Source organism: Cibotium barometz, chromosome 27 (genome assembly GCF_041138505.1).
Source record: "Cibotium barometz isolate CiBa-2024 chromosome 27, ASM4113850v1, whole genome shotgun sequence".
NCBI classification, from domain to species: domain Eukaryota; kingdom Viridiplantae; phylum Streptophyta; class Polypodiopsida; order Cyatheales; family Cibotiaceae; genus Cibotium; species Cibotium barometz.
In genome coordinates, this window is record NC_141072.1 from 50,409,577 (window position 1) to 50,432,864 (window position 23,288).

At 45.3% G+C, this 23,288-nt stretch overlaps 1 protein-coding gene across 1 annotated transcript in view; it reads left to right on the plus strand.

The window, feature by feature from the left end:
* The window catches only part of LOC147623492 (protein OPAQUE10-like), a 30,554-nt gene extending 7,564 nt beyond the window's left edge, over positions 1-22,990 (plus strand). The window contains exons 3-8 of the mRNA XM_086821657.1: positions 20,936-21,086; positions 21,202-21,333; positions 21,415-21,561; positions 21,726-22,220; positions 22,337-22,461; positions 22,598-22,990. Coding sequence (XP_086677783.1) covers positions 20,936-21,086; positions 21,202-21,333; positions 21,415-21,561; positions 21,726-22,220; positions 22,337-22,461; positions 22,598-22,754 — 1,207 coding nt within the window. The 3' untranslated portion in view covers positions 22,755-22,990. The remainder of the gene's footprint in view (positions 1-20,935; positions 21,087-21,201; positions 21,334-21,414; positions 21,562-21,725; positions 22,221-22,336; positions 22,462-22,597) is intronic.
* Positions 22,991-23,288: the final 298 nt, after the last annotated feature.

A 23,288-nucleotide genomic window follows, 5' to 3' on the forward strand; every position in this document is an offset into this window, starting at 1 on the left:
GGAAACTTATTCGGCGGTTTTGTCCCGGGGACCAACTCAATGCAATGATCCTCAAGGCGACTAGTTGGGAGATGAGGCGGGAGATTATCCTTTAGCATAATATCTTGAAACTGTGCAAGGAGACCAACTAGCCTTTGTGTTAAAGGGGTTGTTGGTTGAACAATAGATTGTTGGCTATTGACATAAATCAAAGCACATTCGGCTCCTTTTTTGATGCCTGTCTGGGCTTGGATATGGGAGATGAGTGGAATGTCGGGAATGCTTCTATCCCCATAAATCAAAATAGGCTTAGGAACTCCATCAACAATTGTGAAATTGTCCTGCCTCCAATCAGGAATGGGTGCATACTCCCTAAGCCATTGAATGCTGAGAATCATCACACCAATAGAGGTGAGGCAATGAAGTCTCACTAAAATGTGGCATTTTGAAGCTTGAATTCAAACTGTTGAGCGTTACGGGAAATGTGAGTGCGAAGACCAGGTGTGAATCCGTCTACGTCCATATGATGTATCATGTGGTACAAGTGCACAACTCATCTTTTTGGCTAATTGATGAGAAATGACATCCTCAAAGCTAGCCATATCGAAAAGGACAATGAATTGTTGTCCCTTCGCTATGCCATAAGCATAAATGAGGGGTTCCTTTTGCTCCTCACCTCACCCTCCTACATATCGTCAAATACTATTGTGGGTACTGAGTTTAAGAGTTGGATGGCATTAGTGACCGATGTTGGAGGTGTGGATGCATTGCAACGGTGGCTACTGTGGAGGCCGAGGTCTTGGAGGCTTGTGGAGCGTGCTACTTGTACAATTCTTCTTACCATGCCCCACGGTGTGGCGGAAGAAACATTTGTTTTTTCCCTTGTACTCCGTTTGCTTGTCTATTTGGAGATATCCACCAGTAATGTACTCCTTGGCCTTTTCCTCAGGTGTCTTCTTAGACTTGAATTTCCTATCTTTCTTGCCTTCTGAGGTGCTTTGGGAATCTTTCTTTGTATCTTTGCTGTTCTGAGCTCTCTTCCGTGATTGGGATGATGTCCATTGGGTGGTGGATGATAGTTGTTGGGGTTTGATGCTAGCTTGAATCTGCTCGGGCTTACCTCCGTTCAGTATCATTTCGTGATTCTAAGCGAGAGTAAGGGCTTTGTCATATGATTGTGGTTCAAAATTACGCATGGTGAACCTAATGCCAGTATCCAACCCCCTAATGAACTATTTCAATTTATCCTCCTTGGATATCCCTAGTTGCTACGTTGACGTGATAACTCTATTAGAGTATGACAATACCGGAGACCCATTTTGGGAGAGTTTGTAGAGTTCATCCTCAAGGTTGGTCATTTATTAGGGAGGTAGAAACTGTTTTTTGAGGTCGGAAATGAAAGTGTTCCATACATATTGAGGAGCCCTTGTGATTGGATCTACATGTAGACTGGACCAATGCTGCCACCTCGGCAGAGAGGTGAGGTGCGGGTAGGTGGACTTAGTCTTGAGGATCAGAAAGCTTAGCCAAAGGAAAATATGCCACAAATTGATAAATAAATTGCATAAATGCAGCATGATCTCACTACTAAAATTTGGTTGAGCTCGTATGACGGTGGTGGAGAAACTCGGGCTTGTTGCGCCAAGGTACGGAGAATTGACAGCATGTTTGCTTGCATAGTTGCGATCAATTGTTGGTTTTGGAGTTGCATAGCGTCTCTGTTGGCATTATCATCTCCAGATTGGGCATATATGTGCATATTTCATGCTGTATCTGGCCAGATTTATGAGGCCATGTTGTATCTGGCCAGATTTATGAGGCCATGCATTCATCTTATTTTAGATTTTTTTTGGCTATTTTTGTCTATTTTTAAGACATTATTCTAGTATTTTTTATGAGGCCATGCACTCATCTTATTTTAGATTTTTTTTGGCTATTTTTGTCTATTTTTTAGACATTATTCTAGTATTTTTTGCTTAGTCGGCCAGCCCATTGTTTTTATACTGGCCGACCAGCTCTTGTCCAACCTATAAATAGGTGGCTTGGGTTTGTATCATTAGCACATCATTATTCAGCTATTGCTCTTGGTTGTATGCACCTACGAGCAGCCCTCGTGCTCTACTTCAGCAGATAACAACTTTTCTACTTAGTTCTTTTGCACGTGTGTTTCTTTGCAAGATCTATTTGTTGTTTTTCTGATTTACAGCCATTCTTTCATGGTATCTGAGCCCAGTGCTACAAAGGGACCTGCGTTTTCTACATCTACTGCTGTAGGCAAAGATCCACCGCATCTACATCTACAAAGGAGCTGCGTTTTCTGCTGTGGAGCTGCGTTTTCCATTGAGGAGCTGCGTTTTCCACTGAGGAGCTGCGTTTTCTGCTGTGGACTTGCGTTTTCCATTGAGGAGCTGTGTTTTTCACTGAGGAGCTGCGTTTTCTGTTGAGGACCTGCGTTTTCCACAGAGGTGTTGCGTTTTGAGCCTGAGATCTACGTTTTCAGATCTCAACCCCGTATTTTGGTGCTACAACAGGGTTTTAACTCAGGGGAGTCATTTCTTACCTCTCCTTTTGGTTTTCCACCCTTCCATCCCTTCTTCTCCTTCTTCCTTTCTCATAGTTGCACTTAGCTTTCGAGGAGGAGGCTTGGTGTTTTGCAAAGCGTAATGATTCCAAAGCCGCCAAAGCCAAGGCACTTCCAAAGATGTTGACAAAGATTTCAAGGACAAAGACAAGGACAAGGTTCCAGAGGAGGGCAATGCCAAAGTGGCATACATGGTAGTTACAGATTTTCCTCACAAGATTCTTTCCTTGTGGTCACAGAGATCACTTCTGATGCAGAGGTGAGTGCCACACATTCTTCAATTTATCTCCTCCCTACATTTGGATTAATCTAATTGGCCCCTCATAACCTTAATCTAAAATTTTCAGAAAATCTGGATCCTTAGGCTAAGGCCTTTTGAACAGATTATAATTTATTTCTAATGCACCTTCTGAAATTCTTTTCTGAACTTCTATTTTGGGGGAATTTATTTTAATAAGAAGAGATATTTTTTCATCCAAAAATATCTAAAAATTAAATAATCTCTCTCTAGAATATTTTCTCTCTCTAAGCCAAAATAGGTAGAAACAAGATTTGTTAATATTCTGACAAGGGGAATGATTACAGGGGGAGAGATTGGACATCTTGAGGGGCTAGGGGAGGAATCTTACATCCTACCCCACTTAAAAAAACGCGAGATGTCCTCATCTCGCAGGTGGAGTATGATCTCTTTCATCTTCTTCTTCTTCTTCAATCACTTCCAGCATTATTGCTTTGGAAGTGGACGGCCAATTTGGGAATAACTCTCTTTGACTTCCCCTATTCTAAGGGAGAGGTCTTTCATTACTTTGGATTGAAACTGCAGGTTGGTTAGAGGGTCTACCTCTTGAATTTCCCTGATTTTGGCGGATAGAAACTTGATTACTCTGGAAGGAAGGGGCTGGAGTCTGGAATCTTGATCCGTGATTTCCCTGTCCCCAAAAACCTTGATCCAAAAGGAGTTGGGCAATCCATACTGCGATGTCCAAATCCTTGACACTTATAGCATTTCACTCCCTTGTTCAAGGGTGGAACTTCAGAAGTTAAATTCCAGGGGATTGAGTTTCGGGAGTGGATTGGTGATAGCGGCGCTTCGGCACATATGACCAAACATTCCCACATTATGGAGGATTACAAGGCACTTTCTTCTTTTGTACGCATTGGAGATGACTCCTCCTTAGTACTTACCTGTCCATGGAGTTGGTAACATTTCTTTTGGTTCCTCTGCTACTTTACATGATGTTTTACATGTGCCACGTATTTCGAAGAATTTGTTTTCAGTGAACATGGCTGCTCGGAAGGGACTTGACATTTATTTCGATATTGAGGTGATTGATTGGAGGACTCTTACGGTTGTGGCTAATGGTGTTCATGATGAAGGTCTCTACAAGATCACCAACTTCTCTTCTCAGATTTCTTCCTCGGAATCTCATCGTCATCAGCTTTTCTCTCCCTCCCATGCCTTAGTTTCTATTGCAGATACTTCTTTGTGGCATTCACGTTTTGGTCATGTGCCTATTGCTGCTCTGCAAAAGCTTCATTCCAAGCAACTTTGTTAGTGGACTTCCAGAGTTGAGAGCTCTCCCACACATTTGTTCCTCTTGCATGATGGGGAAACATCACAGGGAGTCCTTTCGAGAAGAGGCTACACATAGAGCTACTCGGAGACTTGAGTTGATCCTGTTAGAAGTCATCTCCTGTCTAGTTTTATACACTAGGGCCTTTGTTGTGGGTGTGCCCGCCCTTATGAGGTGTTTTATCATTTTTCCTCACTCCCCGTATTTTTTTCCCTATTTTTTCCCATTTTCCAGTGGTGTGGAGGGATGCCAGAGGTTGGCAGGAGCACTGAGTGGCTGGCCGACTGGCCCATCAGCAGACATGTGACTGGCCGACTGCCCAACAGCAGTCGTGGATCTCTGTATTGCTGGCCGACTGGATGTATGTAGTCGTGGGCCTCACTTATTGCTGGCCGACTGATGATGCAGTCGTGGAGTGCCTTTTTCAGCAGGCTGACTGCTCATATGGGGGCATATAAATAGGCCCCGAGCCCCCATACCATTTGTGTATCATACACGGGATCTTCTTGTGTATATAGAGCAGAGTTACACGCCTACATCTCTCTCTCTCGTGCTGTATTTTTTCTGCATGCGTTTTGTTCGTGTTCCCAGATCTGGTCATCATCGCCGCTGCGTATTCTGACATGGTATCAGAGCTCTAGGCTCTAGATAGTTCTTGGGATTTGTGTGAGCAAGAGGGGGACTGTTGTGTGGCTGATTGGTGGACTGTTTTGGACTGTTCGGGGAGAGGAGAAGCAAGAGGACGGCGGGCTGATTTGCTGGACAGCCACTTGCAGGTATTGGTTCTTCTTTGTTCCCACCCACCCATCCTTTTCAGAGTACATCCCCGCAATGGCAGATCTGTTTGAGATGGCCGAGAGGCATGTGAAGATCCCGACACTCCCCACGTTCCCGGTGGACCATCAGTTGGACGGGAGCAACTACGGCATATGGAAGGTTATGATGGAATCTATCTGGAGTCTTACGACCTCGCTGATTTCGTCGTTGTTGGTGTTGCACGGCCGGAAGTAGAGGAAGGGGAGTTACCGTCGATCCGAAAGGACCGGGAGGCTCAGACACAGATGTGGGATCGTGTCAACGCTAGGGTCCGTTCGTTTATCTTTCTCAACTGCACACTACAGGTAATCAATCATGTAAAGCACATGACGCTAGCTAGAGGTATATGGCAGCATTTGGCTTCTCTTTACAACAGGGTATCGCCCATGAAGAGGATTTCCTTGGACGTACAGATGCGGGTTATGAACCCTGCAAAGTCGTCGGCGATGTGGGAGCATATTAACAAGCTGCAGGCTCTTCAGCAGGAAGTTCTTCAGGCTGGGAAAGATATATCGTCAGAGGACATGGCCATAACGTTGTTGTCACATTTGTTCTCTTCGTACTCAGCATTTTACTTGTCTTTGATTACCAGTGGCAGGCTCAGCACCATCACGTGGGAGGAGCTTGTGCCCATGGTCCTGGACCAGGAGGAACGATTCACGAATCCTCCTCAGGGTGGAGGTTCGGAGGCCTTAACTGGCCAACGGTCGAAAGGCCGTAACTCGGGCAAAGGGAAGGCTTCGTCGGAGAAGTCTTCTGAGAAGAAGTCCGTTAACTGACCGCGAGAAACTAAAGGCAGAGAGGGCCTGTAATGATTGTGGCGAGAAAGGCCACTATTGGAGGCAGTGTCCCAAGCGAAAGACCGAGAAGGGTGAAGATTCCTCAGCAGCAATCATGAAGACTCCGGCTTTTGTGCACCTGGAGGTGATGGACACCGATGTTTCATTTTCTTCAGGCAGGGAGGAGATTGGAGGACTCTCCGCGAGACGGATACTCAGGAGTGGATTCTAGATAGTGGTGCTTCCAGGCACATGACTCCTTCCCGCTCTGGTTTACAGGATCTCTGCAGGTTTTCTGGTCACATTCTTACTGGGGATACGTCCACTATCCCAGTTCACAGTGAGGACAGGATGGAGATAGTTCCCGATGGCAGAGGGGGGAAGCATTCCTCCCAAGTGGTGAATGTTACGGCACTTGGTTTTCATCTGTTGTCAGTGCATCAGGTTTGCAAGACTGGCGTACGGGTGGAGTTTGATGAGCATTTTGTTGCTCTCCGGGACAAAGCAACAGGCGAAGTGGTTTGGGAAGGCGGAGTGGAGAATGGAGTTTACAAGCTTTCAGCACTCTCTCTCCCAAGTCCTCAGGTTCGTGAGTGGCACTCTGGTAATGGCCACTTGTGTGTGGATACGCTGCAGGTGCACGCTTTCCGGAACCAGATGGTGGATAGCTTGCCAGTAGATGGCAGCAGTTGGCAGGAACTCTCCAGTACTGATGTTGGTAGTTCTTGTGTTCGTCAGTCAGAGGAAACTGAACGGGTCACTTATGCTCTGATGTCTCGTAGTATTCGGGACAAAGAACCTCTAGTAGATGAGGATGTTCTTTCCACGGGGACCTTTCGGAAAGCCAGGCAGGTGGCAGGTGATTACTTGCAGAAGGAGGTGTTTTCTCCAAGCTTTGTGGTTCCGGATTCAGAGGGGGTGGTTGACAGGTTTGAGAAGGCCTTGCGTGGTCTTCAACAGGTTTCCGGGACTTGGTTTTGCACCGTAACAGGTGTTGATCCTTGTGGGCTGTGTGATGTCTCTTTGACTCAAAAGCAGAATGGTTCATTGATCTGGTTGATGGACACCAGATTGGACGAGAGCTTCCTGATGAGGCATTTGAGCTCATGGTTGCGGATGACTCTTTTGGAGGCAGGACTGCGTTTCCTGTGGTTTCTGTGGGATGCGAAGGATCATGGACTCTTGTACACAGGAGGGGGATTGTTGGATGGAGTCCGACTCCACGGGTGGAGTGACTCAGTTTGGGGAGGAGATCTGGATACGAGGAGATCTACTTCAGGCCCAAGAGCAGTTTTACGGAGCAGTAAGAGGCAGTCATCTTTTGCCTTGTCGAGGACAGAGGCAGAGTACCGGGCTGGTTGTGATGCTGCTTATGAGGTGGTGAGGATGCAGAGGTTGCATTGCAGGTTTGGGCTTCCACTGGAGGAACCCATGGTCATCCAGAGGCACTTTGTTCGTGAACAGATCGTTGCTGATGACATCTTGCTAGAGTTCTGTTCGATGGAGGACAGTACCGTGGACCTCTTCACGAAGTCGCTATCTCAGGATTTGCTCAGGCGGCACCCTAGCTCCCAATGGTTGGTTTCACAGCCAGGAGCTGAGAGGGGGTGTTAGAAGTCATCTCCTGTCTAGTTTTATACACCAGGGCCTTTGTTGTGGGTGTGCCCGCCCTTATGAGGTGTTTTATCATTTTTCCTCACTCCCCGTATTTTTTTCCCCATTTTCTAGTGGTGTGGAGGGATGCCAGAGGTTGGCAAGAGCACTGAGTGGCTGGCCGACTGGCCCATCAGCAGCAGACATGTGACTGGTCGACTGCCCAACAGCAGTCGTGGACCTCTGTACTGCTGGCCGACTGGATGTATGCAGTCGTGGCCTCATTTATTGCTGGCCGACTGATGATGCAGTCGTGGAGTGCCTTTTTCAGCAAGCCGACCTTTTTCAGCAAGCCGACTGCTCATATGGGGGCATATAAATAGGCCCCCAGCCCCCATACCATTTGTGTATCATACACGGGATCTTCTTGTGTATATAGAGCAGAGTTACACGCCTACATCTCTCTCTCTCTTGTGCTGTATTTTTTCTGCATGCGTCTTGCTCTTGTGTTCCCAGATCTGGTCATCATCTCTGCTGCGTATTCTGACAGATCCATGCACACTTGTCTGGCCCTATGGAGGTTGAGTCCCTTGGCGGGGCCCGTTATTATATGCTCTTGGTGGATGACTTCACACGGAAGGTATGGGTGTGTTTCTTGGCACACAAATCTGATGCATTTGCCAATTTCAGGTCTTGGCTTCCAATGGTTAAGAACCAATCTCAAAGCAAAGTTTCATTCTTACGAACTGACAATGGTGGTGAGTTTGTACCTTTTGATGAGTTTCTTACTTCTAAAGGCATCCAGCGGCAGACGACTGTTCCTTATACTCCTCAGCAAAATGGAGTAGTGGAGCGGAAGAACCGAATAGTGAAGGAGATGGCTCGATCCCTCTTGCATCATGCGAGTCTTCCTCCCTCTTTCTAGGGTGAAGCTGTGGCTACCTCAGTTTATCTCATCAATCGCTCTCTCACAAAGGCGGTCGATGGGAAGACACCAGAGGAGGCGTTTTTTGGACATGAGCCCTCCGTCTCACGTACGAGTTTTCGGTTGTGTTGCGTTTGTACATGTGCCAGGTCAAAAGAGGACTACACTTTCCCCGAAGTCGAAGAGGATGATCTTTACGGGATATAGTTCGAAGTCGAAAGGATACCGCTTTTGGGATCCTGTGTTGGAGGACATCATCATATCTCATGATGCTCGCTTTGATGAGACCCTCTTTGGATTTGATTCCTCTTCACCCATGTAGTTTTCTGAGGATATTGATCCATTTCTGCCCGATACCGATATCGGTGAATTTTCTTTGCTCCCATCAGGCACTTCATCACCCCCTGTGTCTCCGGGGACTTCCTCCACATTTGTGAGGAGGGCTAGTCCCCCCCGTTGGGTCCAGCAATTACTTCGAGATTCTGGCCTTTCTGACAGTCAGTTGCATGACCAGGTCTCTACTTCTTCATCCGGTTTGAGGATATCTTCTTGGGTTCCCACTCCCACAGTGAATTATGCTCTTATGAGTACTTTGTAGACGATTGATGAGCCCGAATCTCCAGAGGAGGCCCTTTCCCAATCGCAGTGGCGACAGGCTATGGAAGCCGAGATGTCCTCTATTGAGAGGAATCATACATGGAATTTAGTACCACGGCCTTTACATTGACGAGTCATCGGTGTCAAATGGATCTTCAAAGTCAAGTTTCATGCAGATGGTACTTTGGATAAGTACAAGGCCCGTCTTGTTGCTCGTGGATATGCTCAAAAGGCCGGCGAGGACTTTGATGAGACATTTGCTCCTATAGCAGCCAGGTTTACTTCCATTCGTATTGTTTTGGCTCTGGTTGCTTGTTTCAGATGGCGTGTGTTCCAGATGGATGTTAAATCTGCCTTTCTGAACGGTGATTTAGAGGAGGACGTTTATGTGGAGGAGCCTCTTGGTTTTGTGATTCAAGGACATGAGGACCATGTTTACTTGTTGATGAAAGCTCTTTATGGTCTCAAACAACCACCTCGTGCTTGGTATCAAAAGATTTGATGCTTTCTTGTTATCTCTTGGTTTTGAGAGGTCATATGCAGATCCAAACCTCTATGTGCTTCTTTCTGATGGGGATATATGCATCATTGTGCTTTATGTTGATGACCTCATTCTTGCAGGCTCACAGATTGAGTTGGTCACTCAGGTTCAGTCTCAACTTTCCCTCACGTTTGAGATGACGGACCTTGGCTTACTTCATTATTTTCTTGGTCTGGAGGTTTGGCAGAGAAATGATTGCATCTTCATTTCCCAGGAGAAGTATGTGAAGAAGTTGCTTGCAACTTATGGTTTGACAGATTGCTCTCCTCTCTCTTGTCCTATGGATCCCAATGCGAAATTGTCTAAGGAGGATGATACACCTTTGGTGGATTCCACAGAATACCGGCAGTTAGTTGGCTCCTTGCTTTATCTTGTCAACACCCGACCGGATCTCTCTTATGCTATGAGCGTACTTCTCTTCAGCAGCTTGGAGATCTCATTGGCAGGCAGCTTTGAGAGTGCTTCGGTATCTTCGTGGCACATCAGATTATGGCATCACTTATTCTGGTGGTTCTTCTTTGGTGGGTTTTACGGATGCTGATTGGGCTGGTTGCATTGATACTCGGAGATCTACTACGGGATATTGTTTCATGCTTGGTACAGGATTGGTCTCTTGGAAATCTTAGAAGCAGAGGATTGTTGCTGCTTCTTCTATCGAGGCCGAGTACAAATCCTATCTTCTCTCCGCAGCCGAGGCGTTATGGATACATCAAATTTTGGAGCATTTATGTTGTGCGGATGATTCCCCTGTTGTCATCTTCTCGGATTCTCAGAGTGCCATTGCTTTAGCTCAGAATCCTGTGATACATGGCCGCTCCAAACACATTGAGGTTCACTATCATTTTGTTCGGGATTGGATTGAGCTTGGTCTTCTTTGACTTGATTATTGTTCCACTCAGGACAATCTTGCTGACCTCTTCACCAAACCGCTCCCATGAGCTTCTTTGGAGGTCTTTCTTCAGCGTGCTGGAGTTGGTCCGCCCATCTGGCGCTGAAGAGGAGGTGTTGGCATTATCATCTCCAGATTGGGCATATATGTGCATATTTCATGCTGTATCTGGCCAGATTTATGAGGCCATGCATTCATCTTATTTTAGATATTTTTTTTGCTATTTTTGTCTATTTTTTAGACATTATTCTAGTATTTTTTGCATAGTCGGCCAGCCCACTGTTTTTATACTAGCCGACCAGCTCTTGTCCAACCTATAAATAGGTGGCTTGGGTTTGCATCATTAGCACATCATTATTAAGCTATTGCTGTTGGTTGTACTCTACTTTAGCAGATAACAACTTTTCTACTTAGTTCTTTTGCACGTGTGTTTCTTTGCAAGATCTATTTGCTGTTTTTCTAATTTACAGCCATTCTTTTAGTGTCGATCAAGCCTTTGTTGATGTTCTCGGGTTGCTTGGTCTGCCTATTGTTGGTGTTGTTCAGCCTTGCGTTTGGCGTCCTCGGTCCTTCGTTCAACCTTTTTGGCTTTTTCTTTTTTTCTTTGTTGCTCCATGATGAGGAACAATCTTACAAGTTCGAGAGTTCTTTTGGCTTTTTAACTGCTTCATTGGCTTTTTCAGCCTTCTCTTTAGCTTTTTTTTCTTTGGCTTTTTCTTCTTCTTCTTTTGCCTCAATTTGTTGCTTGAGCAATCTGTTTTGTTCCAAGCTTGCTTTGACGAAATCTTCAGTGAATTGTGTTGGTGTTGGACTCACACACTCACACAAACCTGCACATTAGGGTTAGGTGCAGGGTAGAGAAGCTCACACACAGAAATGAGAGAGAGAGAGAGAGAGAGCCAAAAGTGTGGTATCCACAAAATGCAAGTCAACCCTTGCATGTGTGCCACATCCATATAATATAGAAGTACAAAATATTATATGTTAGTGTCCTTTCACACTTGATATCCAAGGGAAAAAACCACATGGGAAAAAGTGCCCTTGGTTAAGCCCTGTTCACACATAGCACTACCATAAGTGAGCATATGCCTACAAATCCCCCCTGTAGTGGAAGTGTGAACCTGTACAAGGTAGCAGATCACTCTCTGTATGAGAGTAAGCCCAAAGCTTTGCGGAAAGCTTCAAACTTTTCTCGAGGTAAAGCCTTTGTGAATAGATATGCAACATTATCCTGTGTAGGGCAGTAAGATAAACTGATCTCCCCTGCATGTAGCCTCTCTCTGACATAGTGATAATGAATCTCAATGTGCTTGGTACGTGCATGAAATACTTGATTTCGTGCCACGGCCATAGCACTCTGGCTATCAGTGAGAATGGTGGTGGGTGTCTGCTGACACTCACGAAGATCAGCCAATAGTCTTCTCAACCATACACAATCTACTATAGCTGTGAAGACTGCCCTCCTGTACTCAGCGTCACAAGTAGATGTGGCAACAGTGGGTTGCTTTTTACTCAACCAAGATATGCATGAACTGCCAAGAAAAAAACAATTCCCACTGGTGGATTGCCTGGTATCATAATCACTAGCCCAATCTGAATCACTGTATGCATAAAGCTGCAAGCTGCCCCCCCGGGATAGAACAAACCAAGATCCAGGGTACCCTTAAGATAACGAAAAACGCGTTTGACTGCTTGCCAATGCTTTGTGCCTGGGCTGTGCATGAATTTGCTCAACAAAGACACCCCAAAAGATATGTCTGGCCTCGTGTTACACAAGTAAATGCGACATCCCATTGCTTGGCTGTAAATGCCGGCCTCAAAAGGCTCTCCAATATCATGCATAGTAAGCCGTACACCTGGTTCTACTGGAGTAGAAATGGGCTTACATTCATCCATGTGAAACCTTTTCAGCAAACTTTTTATGTACTTAGTTTGCTGCATAACAACGCCATCATCTGTATGCATAAACTGCATGCCGAGATAGTAGTGTAAAGGCCCCAAATCTAACATATCAAATTCAGCTTTCAAATCAGCTTTGAAATCTGAAATTTGTGCTTTGCTAGTACCTGTAATGAGCATGTCATCTACATACAAGATGACTATGAGAATATCGGCATCGGTTTTCTTCACATACAATGTGCTTTTAGCTGGACTATTCACATAACCTTGGCTGGTTAGATGAGCATGTATCCTATCATACCAAGCTCTTGGAGCTTGCTTTAACCCATACAATGCTTTGTGTAACCTGCATACTTTATGTTCCTCACCAGGAACTACAAAACCAATGGGCTGATTTACATATTCTTCCTCCTATAAATCCCCATTTAAGAATGCAGTTTTGATGTCCAATTGATGCACTTTCCATCCTTTATGTGCAGCCAATGCAATCACTGATCTTATTGTGGTCATTCTCGAAGTAGGAGCAAAAGTCTCTTCATAATCTATTCCCTTTTTCTGGGAGTAGCCTTTAGCCACAAGTCTTGCTTTGTACCTGTCAATAGTACCATCAGACTTTCTTTTGACTTTGTACACCCACTTTGTTCCAATGACATGCTTGCCTTTAGGCAATTCCACAAGATCCCATGTATTGTTCTTCATGATAGAAGAAATTTCAGCTTGCATAGCTTGCACCCAATGCTCATTCTCATGTGCTTCTTCATAAGAAGAAGGCTCTTCTGAATCAAAGAGACCAGCCATTGCTAATGCAGACTCCCCACGATGTATATTCAAAGCATGGCTGGAACTAGCCCTTGTTCTATCTGTGAGTGGAGCTGCAAGTTTGCTTTCTTGCAAAGTTTTCAACAACCATCTTGGCACTGACTTGGCTGTGTCTATGGCTGTTTGCTCTTCCCTGACAAGATCTTCCACTTCTTCCATAGAAGGGGGCTGAATGGTTGGCTGTTCCACATGTTCTACATGAGGGTTTTCTTGTGTAGGGGCTGGCTGATCTGAATCCCCCCTAATTGCAATGGGTAAAAGTCCATCAAACATGTCTTGTATGCCTGTATCATTACTTTTATACAAGCTGTACATGGGCTGTTCTGGATTTTCAGCAAATACCACATCTCTACTGACAAAAATCCTTCGTGTAGTTGGATTATAAAGATTCCACTTCTTCCATAGAAGGGGGCTGAATGGCTGGCTGTTCCACATGTTCTACATGAGGATTTTCTTGTGTAGGGGCTGGCTGATGTGAATCCCCCCTAATTGCAATGGGTAAAAGTCCATCAAACATGTCTTGTATGCCTGTATCATTACTTTTATAAAGCTGTACATGGGCTGTTCTGGATTTTCAGCAAATACCACATCTCTACTGACAAAAATCCTTCGTGTAGTTGGATTATAAAGACGGCACCCTTTGCTCTCATTGCTGTAGCCCACAAAAATGCATTTTATTGCTTTGTCATCTAGCTTTGTTCGGAGTTGTTCTGGCACATGTGCATATGCCAAACACCCAAATGTACGCATATAATCCACCGTTGGCTTTCGTCTATACCAAGACTCAAATGGTGTTATGTATTTCAAAGCTTTCGTTGGACACCTGTTCAACACATGAGTTGCATACATTATAGCTTCCATCCAAAATTTGTGAGGCAACTTTTGTGCTTTCACCATGCATCTTGCCATCTCCATGAGAGATCTATTTTTCCTTTCAGCTACACCATTTTGCTGCGGTGTATAAGGCACAGTACATTGGTGTTTGATGCCCTTTTGAAGCATATAATCCTTGAATGCATTTGACATGTATTCTCCACCTCTATCTGAGAGGAGTGTTTGGACTTTACATCCACACATATTTTCAGCCATTGCTACAAAGTGTCGAAAGCATGTAAACACATCTGCTTTCGCTTTCAAGGGGTAAGCCCAAGCAAACCTGGAGTAGTCATCAATGAATGTGACGAAGTAAAGATGCCCCCCTATGGATGGTGTCCGCATTGGACCACATACATCACTATGTATGAGCTGTAATTTACTTTCAGCTCTAACAGCTCCATCTTTGGGGGATGGTTTTCGTTGCATCTTTTCCAAAATACACCCCTCACATACATGTCTTGGTGGAGACTCAAGAGGCGGCATATTATCAACCATATGATGCTTCTGCAAAAGCATCAAACTCCGAAAATTTACATGCCCAAAACGAGCATGCCATAGCTCTGCATCATGCATAGCAGGAGTGTGGGCAGCCACTGTATTTGCATCATAAGTACGCTTGTCATAGCTGTCCAGCTTATACAAGCCTTTATATCATGTTCCAGAAGTGACTATTTCATAACCCTTTGATGGGTCTTTTACCAAACACTTCCCATCTTCAAATTCAACCTTTAAACCTTGGTCGTTTATGGCTGAGACGGAGAGCAGATTTTTCTTTATCCTTGGAACATACAATACATTTTTGATACATATATTGGCACCATTGGCTGCAATAAGTATGACATTGCCAATTCCCTTTATTGGATATGTGGTATGATCTGCACATGATACAGTGCGGCCATTTGAAGCATAAACCAAGTGCTGAAATACATCTTTGCATGAAGTGATGTGGCTCGAAGCACCACTATCAAAATACCATGATGCATTTTGTCTGTCAGATGCAATGCAAGACATATCAGTGTCTGAAGCACTTGGTGTGCCACTAGTGCATGTGACCGAAAAAGTGTACTCTTCTTGGATTACATTAGCTGATTGCTGTGCTTTGTCATCAGAAGAGTCTGCTACTGCATTGCCTGCTTCTTATTCTTTTCTCTTTTGCAATCTGCTTCCTACATTCACTAATGTAGTGTCCAGGCTTATGGCAGTAATGACATTTGCCCTTCTTTTTGGGCTTGTTTACATCCCCTTTGTTAGACTTTTCACCACTAGAAGAGGGCTGTCCATGACCAGCCTTACTAGACTGTTGTCCCCCATGCTTAAAGCTCTTTGCTTTACCCTTATCCTTGGTTGTAAATGCCTTGTCTCCACCACGGTTGCTCGAGAAGTTTGCTCTTCCTGCAAGAGTAAACCCACCAGCTCTTCAAAAGTGACGGGATCACCACCTCCTCTCATTGAGAGGTTGAGAGAGGTATGAAAGCCCAAGTAGGAAGGTGGTAAAGAATGAAGAGTGTTGGTGACTATCTGTCAGTCTGGGATAACCTCATCAATGTTGAGCAATTGTTCCTGCAAATCTTTCACTTTGGTGAGATGATCTGCCATGGAGTCACTCTCATCCATAGAAAGAAGATCCAATTGCCTCTTCAAGTAGGCAACTCTTGCCTCGTTGCGTACCTGATACATTGCTTCCAATGTGTCCCATTCAAGGTTCGATGTCTTGCAAGAACAAATGTGCGGAATATAGTCCTTTTCATTGAAAGGGCTATCAATGACATGGCCTGTGCATCTCTAGAGTCCCATCTCTTCTGCTCTTGTGTGGGAGCAAGTTCTACATCAGGAGCTCTTTGAGCACCTCCCCTTTGAGGCGTGGTTGGCTGTATGGTAAGTGGGCGTGTGTCATCACCACACACGATGCCCCAAAGCCCTTTGGCTACTAGCAAATTACGGATCATGGATCTCCAGAGGGAGTAGTTAGATCCATCCAACTTGTCCTCCTGGGTGAGCACACCAAATACATCTGTAGCATTTTGTGCCATGTCAACAAAATATACCTGCAAGCAAATCAAGCACCAATGTGCACTGCCAGGCAACCAAATGTCCTGTGCAAATGTATGCCTGCAAACCAAAGCAAGTGTAAACCTGCACCAAACTGTCCAATTACACACAATGTGTATACATACGCGACAAATCACAGCTGTAATGCCCAATACATGCTCCAATCTGAAAATCCCCAATTTTTATGCACTCCAATCGCTTCAATGTGCATTTAATTGGCCAATTTTCACAAAAACCCCAAATTTCTGCAACTGAAAGAGGTTCAATTTGCTGATTTTGACCTCAATTTTGAAAACCCCCAAATTCCAAACCAACAAAGTGAATGGCACCACCTGCAATTTTTTTGGCAGAGGGCAACTTCTGGCAAATCCCCAGAATTTTGTTTGAATCTGACTTGCCTTGAAATGGTTGCAAAATTTGTATTTGTGTTTGAATAAAAATGTGTACAAAAGAATACCTTTAGGCAAGGGCAGCACGTGGTAGGCGGGGGAGCACACAGGCGCATATGTTGACGGGCCAGCAGCCAGGCGCAGGCGTGCAGAGGGTGAAGATGGCCGCTGGAGGGAGTTGCCGGAGCTGCACAGTTGAGGAGGAGCACACGGAGCTGTAGAGTTGGCGAGGAGGACACACGGGGTCCTCGTACGCGGCGGCCGCGCGTAGTGCAGACGGGCAAGGTGGAGGCAGCGCGTAGAGCAGACGGGCAAGGTGGAGGCGGTAGGTGCAGGGCGAGCACGGAGGTCGCAGGCAAGCCGCCAGGAGGCCGGAACGGGCTGGAGTAGTCAGCTGCACACGTGTGGAGCTCTGGGCGTTGGACGTAGCAGTGACGCGGCGGTTGTTGCCAGCCGGAATGGAGAACTGACGGATGACGGTGCTTGGGCGGCCGGGACGAAGCTGTGACGGAGGGGAGGCGTTGCTGGGCGGCGGTGGTTCTGGACGCACTATCGCCGCCGGTTGGAGAGGGAGGCGCTGTCCGCGGGCTGAGCGGCGGTGGTGGGCTCCCCACTAGTGCCGCCGGCCTGAACTGGCGGATGGAGGAGGAGCGACGGAACCAGCTCTGCAGGCGATGGAATTTCGTAGGCTTGCTGCAGCTTTTGAAGGGGTAGAATTCCAGGGCCAGCTCCTAGCTCTGATACCAATTGTTGGTGTTGGACTCACACTCACACACACAAACCTACACATTAGGGTTAGGTGCAGGGTAGAGAAGCTCACACACAGAAATGAGAGAGAGAGAGAGAGAGAGAGAGCCAAAAGTGTGGTATCCACAAAATGCAAGTCAACCCTTGCATGTGTGCCACATCCATATAATATAGAAGTACAAAATATTATATGTTAGAGTGTCCTTTCACACTTGATATCCAAGGGGAAAAACCACATGGGAAAAAGCGCCCTTGGTTAAGCCTTGTTCACACATAGCACTACCATAAGTGAGCATATGCCTACAAATTGTGGAAGCGTTTTTGTGGTGGTGGTGGTGTCTTCTTTGTTGATCTCTCCTTCCATGTCTTCTTTGTAGCTTTTTGAATAAGTCTCTCTTGACAGTGTGGAGGCTTGGGTGGTTTTTCTTGATTGCAGTATTACCATCCAGAGAATGCTCACACTTTTGGGTAGCTAAGTTGGGTCACAACTTGCAGCTCTGATACCAATGTAGCATGCAATAGGTTGACCGTTGTAACGGCCATCAAAGCCTTCTTTAAACCTGTGAGTTCATGCAATCCACTTTACTTTGAGAGAAGAGTAGAGAGAGAGAGAGAGAAGATGAGAGTCGACACTTGATTGGGTCCCAATTACCCCACTAAAGGGCCCCCCTTACAAGTAGGAGTATTTGCTTGTATTTCTTTGGAGAACTTTGTACAATGATAATGAATGATGACTGAGGACTGCCCAATGCAAGGACTTGAAAGACCGAACGCAGAACCATATGCTGTCCAAGACACTTTTAATACCTCTTCAATTACTTTTAATATCTCTTCAATTACCACTATGCAAGCCGAGAACTGCGAAGGGATGCACATGTTCTCGCTGAATGCTGAAGAAGATCTTCACTGAGGCCTTGGGGAGTATAGCACAATGAAGTACTGAATGCTTGATGTATGCATAAGAGGCCGGAGGGTCTAGGCACACATTTCTACTCTTGAATGCTTGAAGAATGAAATGATGATTGATGATTTATGCAAGGACTTGAGCCCATGTTTATATAGGGACACTACATGCTGGTCGGTTTGCTTCAGAGGCTGTTGGCCTGTTTTGGACAAGAGAAAAATGCCATAAAATAACATTAAATGCTGTGATTTCACACGTGTGTGTCCACACTGCTGCTGGACTGCCTAATGTTGGCCGACTGTGACATGGGAGAGCTTATGACCGTAGTAATCACAACCTTAGTCTGACTTAACTGCACTTAATGATGTTTAAGAGACAAACAGATATGTGTCAATGCAATGCAGCTATATTAGATGAATGAATGATGTTACAATGAGATCCAAATGGATCTGTACTGCTGAATATGCTGAATGAACTGAATGAACTGCTGTCCACTATCTTTCCCTTGTCTCCTGGGAAGGAAACGCTGAAGGGAGGCTTTGGAACAGATGCTGAATGCTGATGGGATGATGAAACGCAGACCTGAATGGCTGAACTGAGCTGTATGTTGCTGCGTTTGCTGAAGATGAATGCTGTTGATGATGCGTTACACTTCTCAGCCTTCTTGAAGCAGAAACGCTGAGGGACTGAGTGCTGATTGGGTGATGCTGATGATGGCAGGCTGAAACGCTTGATGATGAGAATGCGCTTCACTGATGAGCCTGTATGGCTGAATGGATGAGGCGCCTGAATATATATGGGTGAGAGGCTGCTGGTCGGCCAGATGGGCTGCAGTCGGCCAGATGTCATGTCCATAAATGCTGTCGGCTGCTCCATAAATGCTTGTAAAAATGCCTATAAATGCCAATAAAATATCTGATGGCTCCTGATGATGTCTATGATGCTAATATGATGCCATAATGATGCCATGTCACTGTACACCTGACTGGTGTGCACGTTACATTCCCCGCTGCTAAACTGTTGCTGGGTGGATACCTGGCAACCTTCGACTACTCTGTGATCCTTCTCCTCCGAACCACTGCCCCCTTCTGTCTTCTGCTGGGACTGAGGCCGTCTGCAGGAGTGAAATCCTTTGAGCCAAGACTCTATGTACTGCGGGAACTGAATGGCAAATACCTGAGTCACCCCTGACCTGCCTGTGGGAGCCTTTCACCTACCATCTCCGTCGTACCTGAAGCTCTGAACCTCCTGAGGCGATGTTGGAGCAAACTTCCGTCTTCTGTGGAAGAGAAACCCCCTGCTGCTGCCAGTTGAAGTCCAAACTTATGTCCTCCTTTGATGATGGATGTCTTTCTTCCCTGAGAGTTCATGGGTAACATGTATTACTAGATGAATCTTATGAGTTTTGCGGATGGGAAGTGTAAAACCCAAACCCTTTTTTTATAATATGGTCTTCTCTCCTGCACTCCCAACTATACAGTACGTCCTACATGCTGCTGTATGGTTGTTTGTGGGCAGATGCTATATAGGCTGCCCTCTCTACACTGTGCAGCTGTACAAGGCCTTGCGCTCTTTTTGCAGCTGCAAGGCCTCTTCTATTGTTGTATGCAGAAGACTTGTAGATGAATAGTAAACTTGATTATGCACAAATGAAAGAGAGAGAAGCCAGAGAGAGTACACCATATTGTGTCCCAAATAAACCTTTGAAGGGCCCCCACCGTGAATGTATGCTTGCTGATGTTGCTGAATGAGTATTGGACTACTAACGTTGGAGATTTGCACCAAGACTACTAACGTTGGAGATTTGCACCACTCGTGTGAAGGACAAGCAGGCTGCGTTCTGCTGTACAGTCTGAACAGCACCTTGTTCTTGCCCTCTACTGGCTGCGTTTTCTGGCCATAGAAGGCCCCCTTCAATTCAGCACCCTTCTCCTTGCATCTCCTTGTCCTGTGCAGGGCTGTATGGCACAAGATCTAAGATGTTGAAACAAGGCTTGGGAGCACCCCTTGCAGGTCCCCTACGCTCTGATACTATTGAACACTTGTGCCTATGTGGTAGGGTTTTCCAGAGGTAGAAAGAAGAGTGTGTGGGATTGCACATACAACACACACAAGTCTTAAACTGTTGCTATGTATTATGTACAAGAAAGAAGTAATACAACTGAAATTCAAGTACAAGATGTGGCTGAGAATAAAGATGTCAAATTACAGCCCTGTGTACACTCTTGGCTAGCACTTTGCCTACAGAAACGCTTTGTGAAGTCCAACATTGAGGAAAGCAGATGAATATGATGATTTGGCTACCCATGTGTACCCGATTGCCACATCATGAATGCCACGTCACTGCCACCACCTCATCATTGCCATGTGGTGATACCACGTGTCACCTGTGCTGTCCGACTCTGCTTCTTGGCGGCTATCTGATGTCCGGCGCATACTCGTAGGTGTGTCACACATGATGTGAGGCTCAGGTTTGCAAGGTAGTGAGTAATGGCAAGTCCAAAAGAAAGAAGGTGGTATTGGGTGTGGTTGAGACTGTAAGAGGCCCCACAAGGTGGATACCCTTAGTCTCGGCCAAGCTTGGTGGGAAACGGGTAGATAATATGCTACATTGCAGCTTTGGACATCATCAGTGAAAGTGGTAGACAAGCTACATTGCAGCTTTGGACATCATCAGTGAAAGTGGTAGACAAGCTTGTATTTTACACTTTGCCATGAATTAATTACTTTGTTGCAGCCATGAAACTGGTGATGTTTGGGCTGTTTGGAACAACTTTTTTGGTCAAAAGGCTGTCTAGACAGCCTTTCGTTATTGTGAGCATTATGGGGATGCTATTTGGTAAAAAGCATGTGATGCTTAAAGGCATGTAAGGAGCACATATGCATGTGTCTCTCTATTCCGCTGTTCCTTCTATATTATTCACTTGCACACTAGGCACAAGTCTACCACATTTACCATGCACTCTTGTATAGTGCAGGCATAGAGTCTCAACAACAATTCGGAGTTTATTGCGAAAACATGCTGATGGGGAACCAGCTTCCCCCAAATCTTTGTTTCCTGAAGCTGCCTTTTATGGGAAGCACAGTGGAAAATATCTCCCTTATTCCAATGTAGACTCTTTTCTCAAGGTGTCTTTCTCCTATCTTCTTTCAGTGTGCATGTTGTCAATCTAGTTTTTCTGTATCTTGGAAGTTGGCTAATATATCAAAATTTTACCAATTTTCGCTCTGTTTTTTTTTGCAGGTTTGCCAAAAGTTAGGTCTTACTGGCGTGGATCTGTTTTCTCCACCCGATGTTGTGGAGAAAAAAGACATCCGTAGAGTATGTTTGTGTATCAGAGCGCTTTCCAAAAAAGCACGAGCCAGACAGTTAGAAGTAAGTAGTCACTTCTGCTAGAACCTGCCTAAAACTTTTGGAACTGAATTTCACCCTTCGGCCTTCTGATTTTGGTATCAGGTGCCAGAATTCGATTATGTCACACACACCATGGTGGCAATGCCGACAGAATTGGTAGGTGGTCTTCGGGATTCTCTCACGCAAGCTAGTGCTAGCAGTAGCCCGTCTGGTCTAAGGGGTGTGGAGAATAAGGAAACACCAGAGAAGGTTAGTCATGACTGTGGAAGCTGAGCATTCTTCAGAATGAAGTGGTGTGTTAAACTAAGGGAAAAGCCAGCACGTATGTATTTATGAAGATCGCATTATTATCAAATACACATGCATTGGAGATGTCAAAGGTTTTGAGTTTTTGTTTCATATTCTGCTGACAGGTGGGGCTTAGTCCCTTGCGTTTGAAAAGACCTATTGGATCAGGTTTGTCAATTGGACAAGGTGATTTTTCTTCTTCAGAGCTCTTGGAAGACGAACTAGGCAAGGAGCCCACGAGGTCTCTTATCTTTGACAAAAGTGATGGTGCTGGGGACACCTTGAATGCTGCTCTGCAGCAAAGAAGTTATGAAAGTGTGATTGATCCCGATACGCCTCCTGTGGCGGAAGAAGATTCTGGATTTTCAAGTTGTAGCAGAGGTTTAGCTCTCTCTGACGATGAGAAAGGTCCCCCAGAAAGTTCTTTTTCAGAGGATTCAGTCAAGGACTCCACTGTTGTCAAGCAACTAGACTCTGAGACTACAGAACCTAGCTCCCAGGAAGCTCGTTCAAATGAAGATATTTTGCACAAAAGTCTGGAAGGTGATGATCTGTCATTTGATCCTTCCAAAGCCTTTCCAAAGATGGCTGATATGGCACAAAGGGAGTCCTCAGAACTGGTAAGTCAAAGTGAGGATTACTCTGATCTGTTTATTTGGTAGTCTGAGCTGGCATGTAGCAGGCTGGTTGTTCAAAGACATGAAACTTAATGAAACATGTTGTGATGTCCCTACAGCTACCTGCAGGGAGAGCAGCTGGCCTTGGTAAAAAGGGTGGCAAAGCCAGTAAAAGGGGGGCTTGGGTGCCATTTATGGCTGCTGCAGTGGCTTTACTAGGGGCCTTTCTTGTGATGAAAGCCAGGTGTGGGTTTCCTTTTCATATAAAGCTTCACTTTGAGGATAATTACAATGGTCTTTCTTGCCATGCTTTTCATCTTGTTGTAGTTGCATTTTCACCTGTATGTGCCTGTATTTGAATTGCTATGTTGGGATTTCAGGGAGCCTTCTATTTACGAAGTGAAGAAAGGTGACACTTTGTCAGAAATCTCGAGGAGGACTGGCAAATCTGGTTGGGAGGAGCTGGCGCGCTTAAATCCCGGAATCAGGAATCCGGATCTCATTTATCCCAATGAGAAACTCAGACTACATCCATAAGAATGTTTGGCAAGCTTTCATTTTTAAACTCTTTACTGGGACTGCCGTTCGTTGAAGTATTGAAACTGCACAAGCAATGCTCATGTATCTTTTTCAAATCTAGGTGTGATGTGGGTGTGCCATCTCTCTGCACGAGAGAGAGAGAGAGAGAGAGAGAGAGAGAGAGAGAGAGAGCTTGACTTGGCGATGATAAAGGAGTCATCTCTGTTGTTGAAATATTGAAACTGTACAAGCAATACCCATGTATCCCTTTCAAATCTTGGTGTTATGTGGACGTGTGTGTGTGTGTGTGTGTGAGAGAGAGAAATGAAATGATATATTAACGTCTTCAGAAGGCCAAAATGACCTATGAGACCAAAAAGGTTACAACAATTGGTGGATCTGATACAATGTCTGTGTAAGGAAAGCTAAAAACAACTAAACAACTAACTAAAACTGAAACAACTATGAGGAAAAGTACGGTACTAGGAGCTCCTAATGGATAACATCTGGGAGGAAAACTCTAGCAACAAAGAGAGAGAGAGAGAGAGTGTG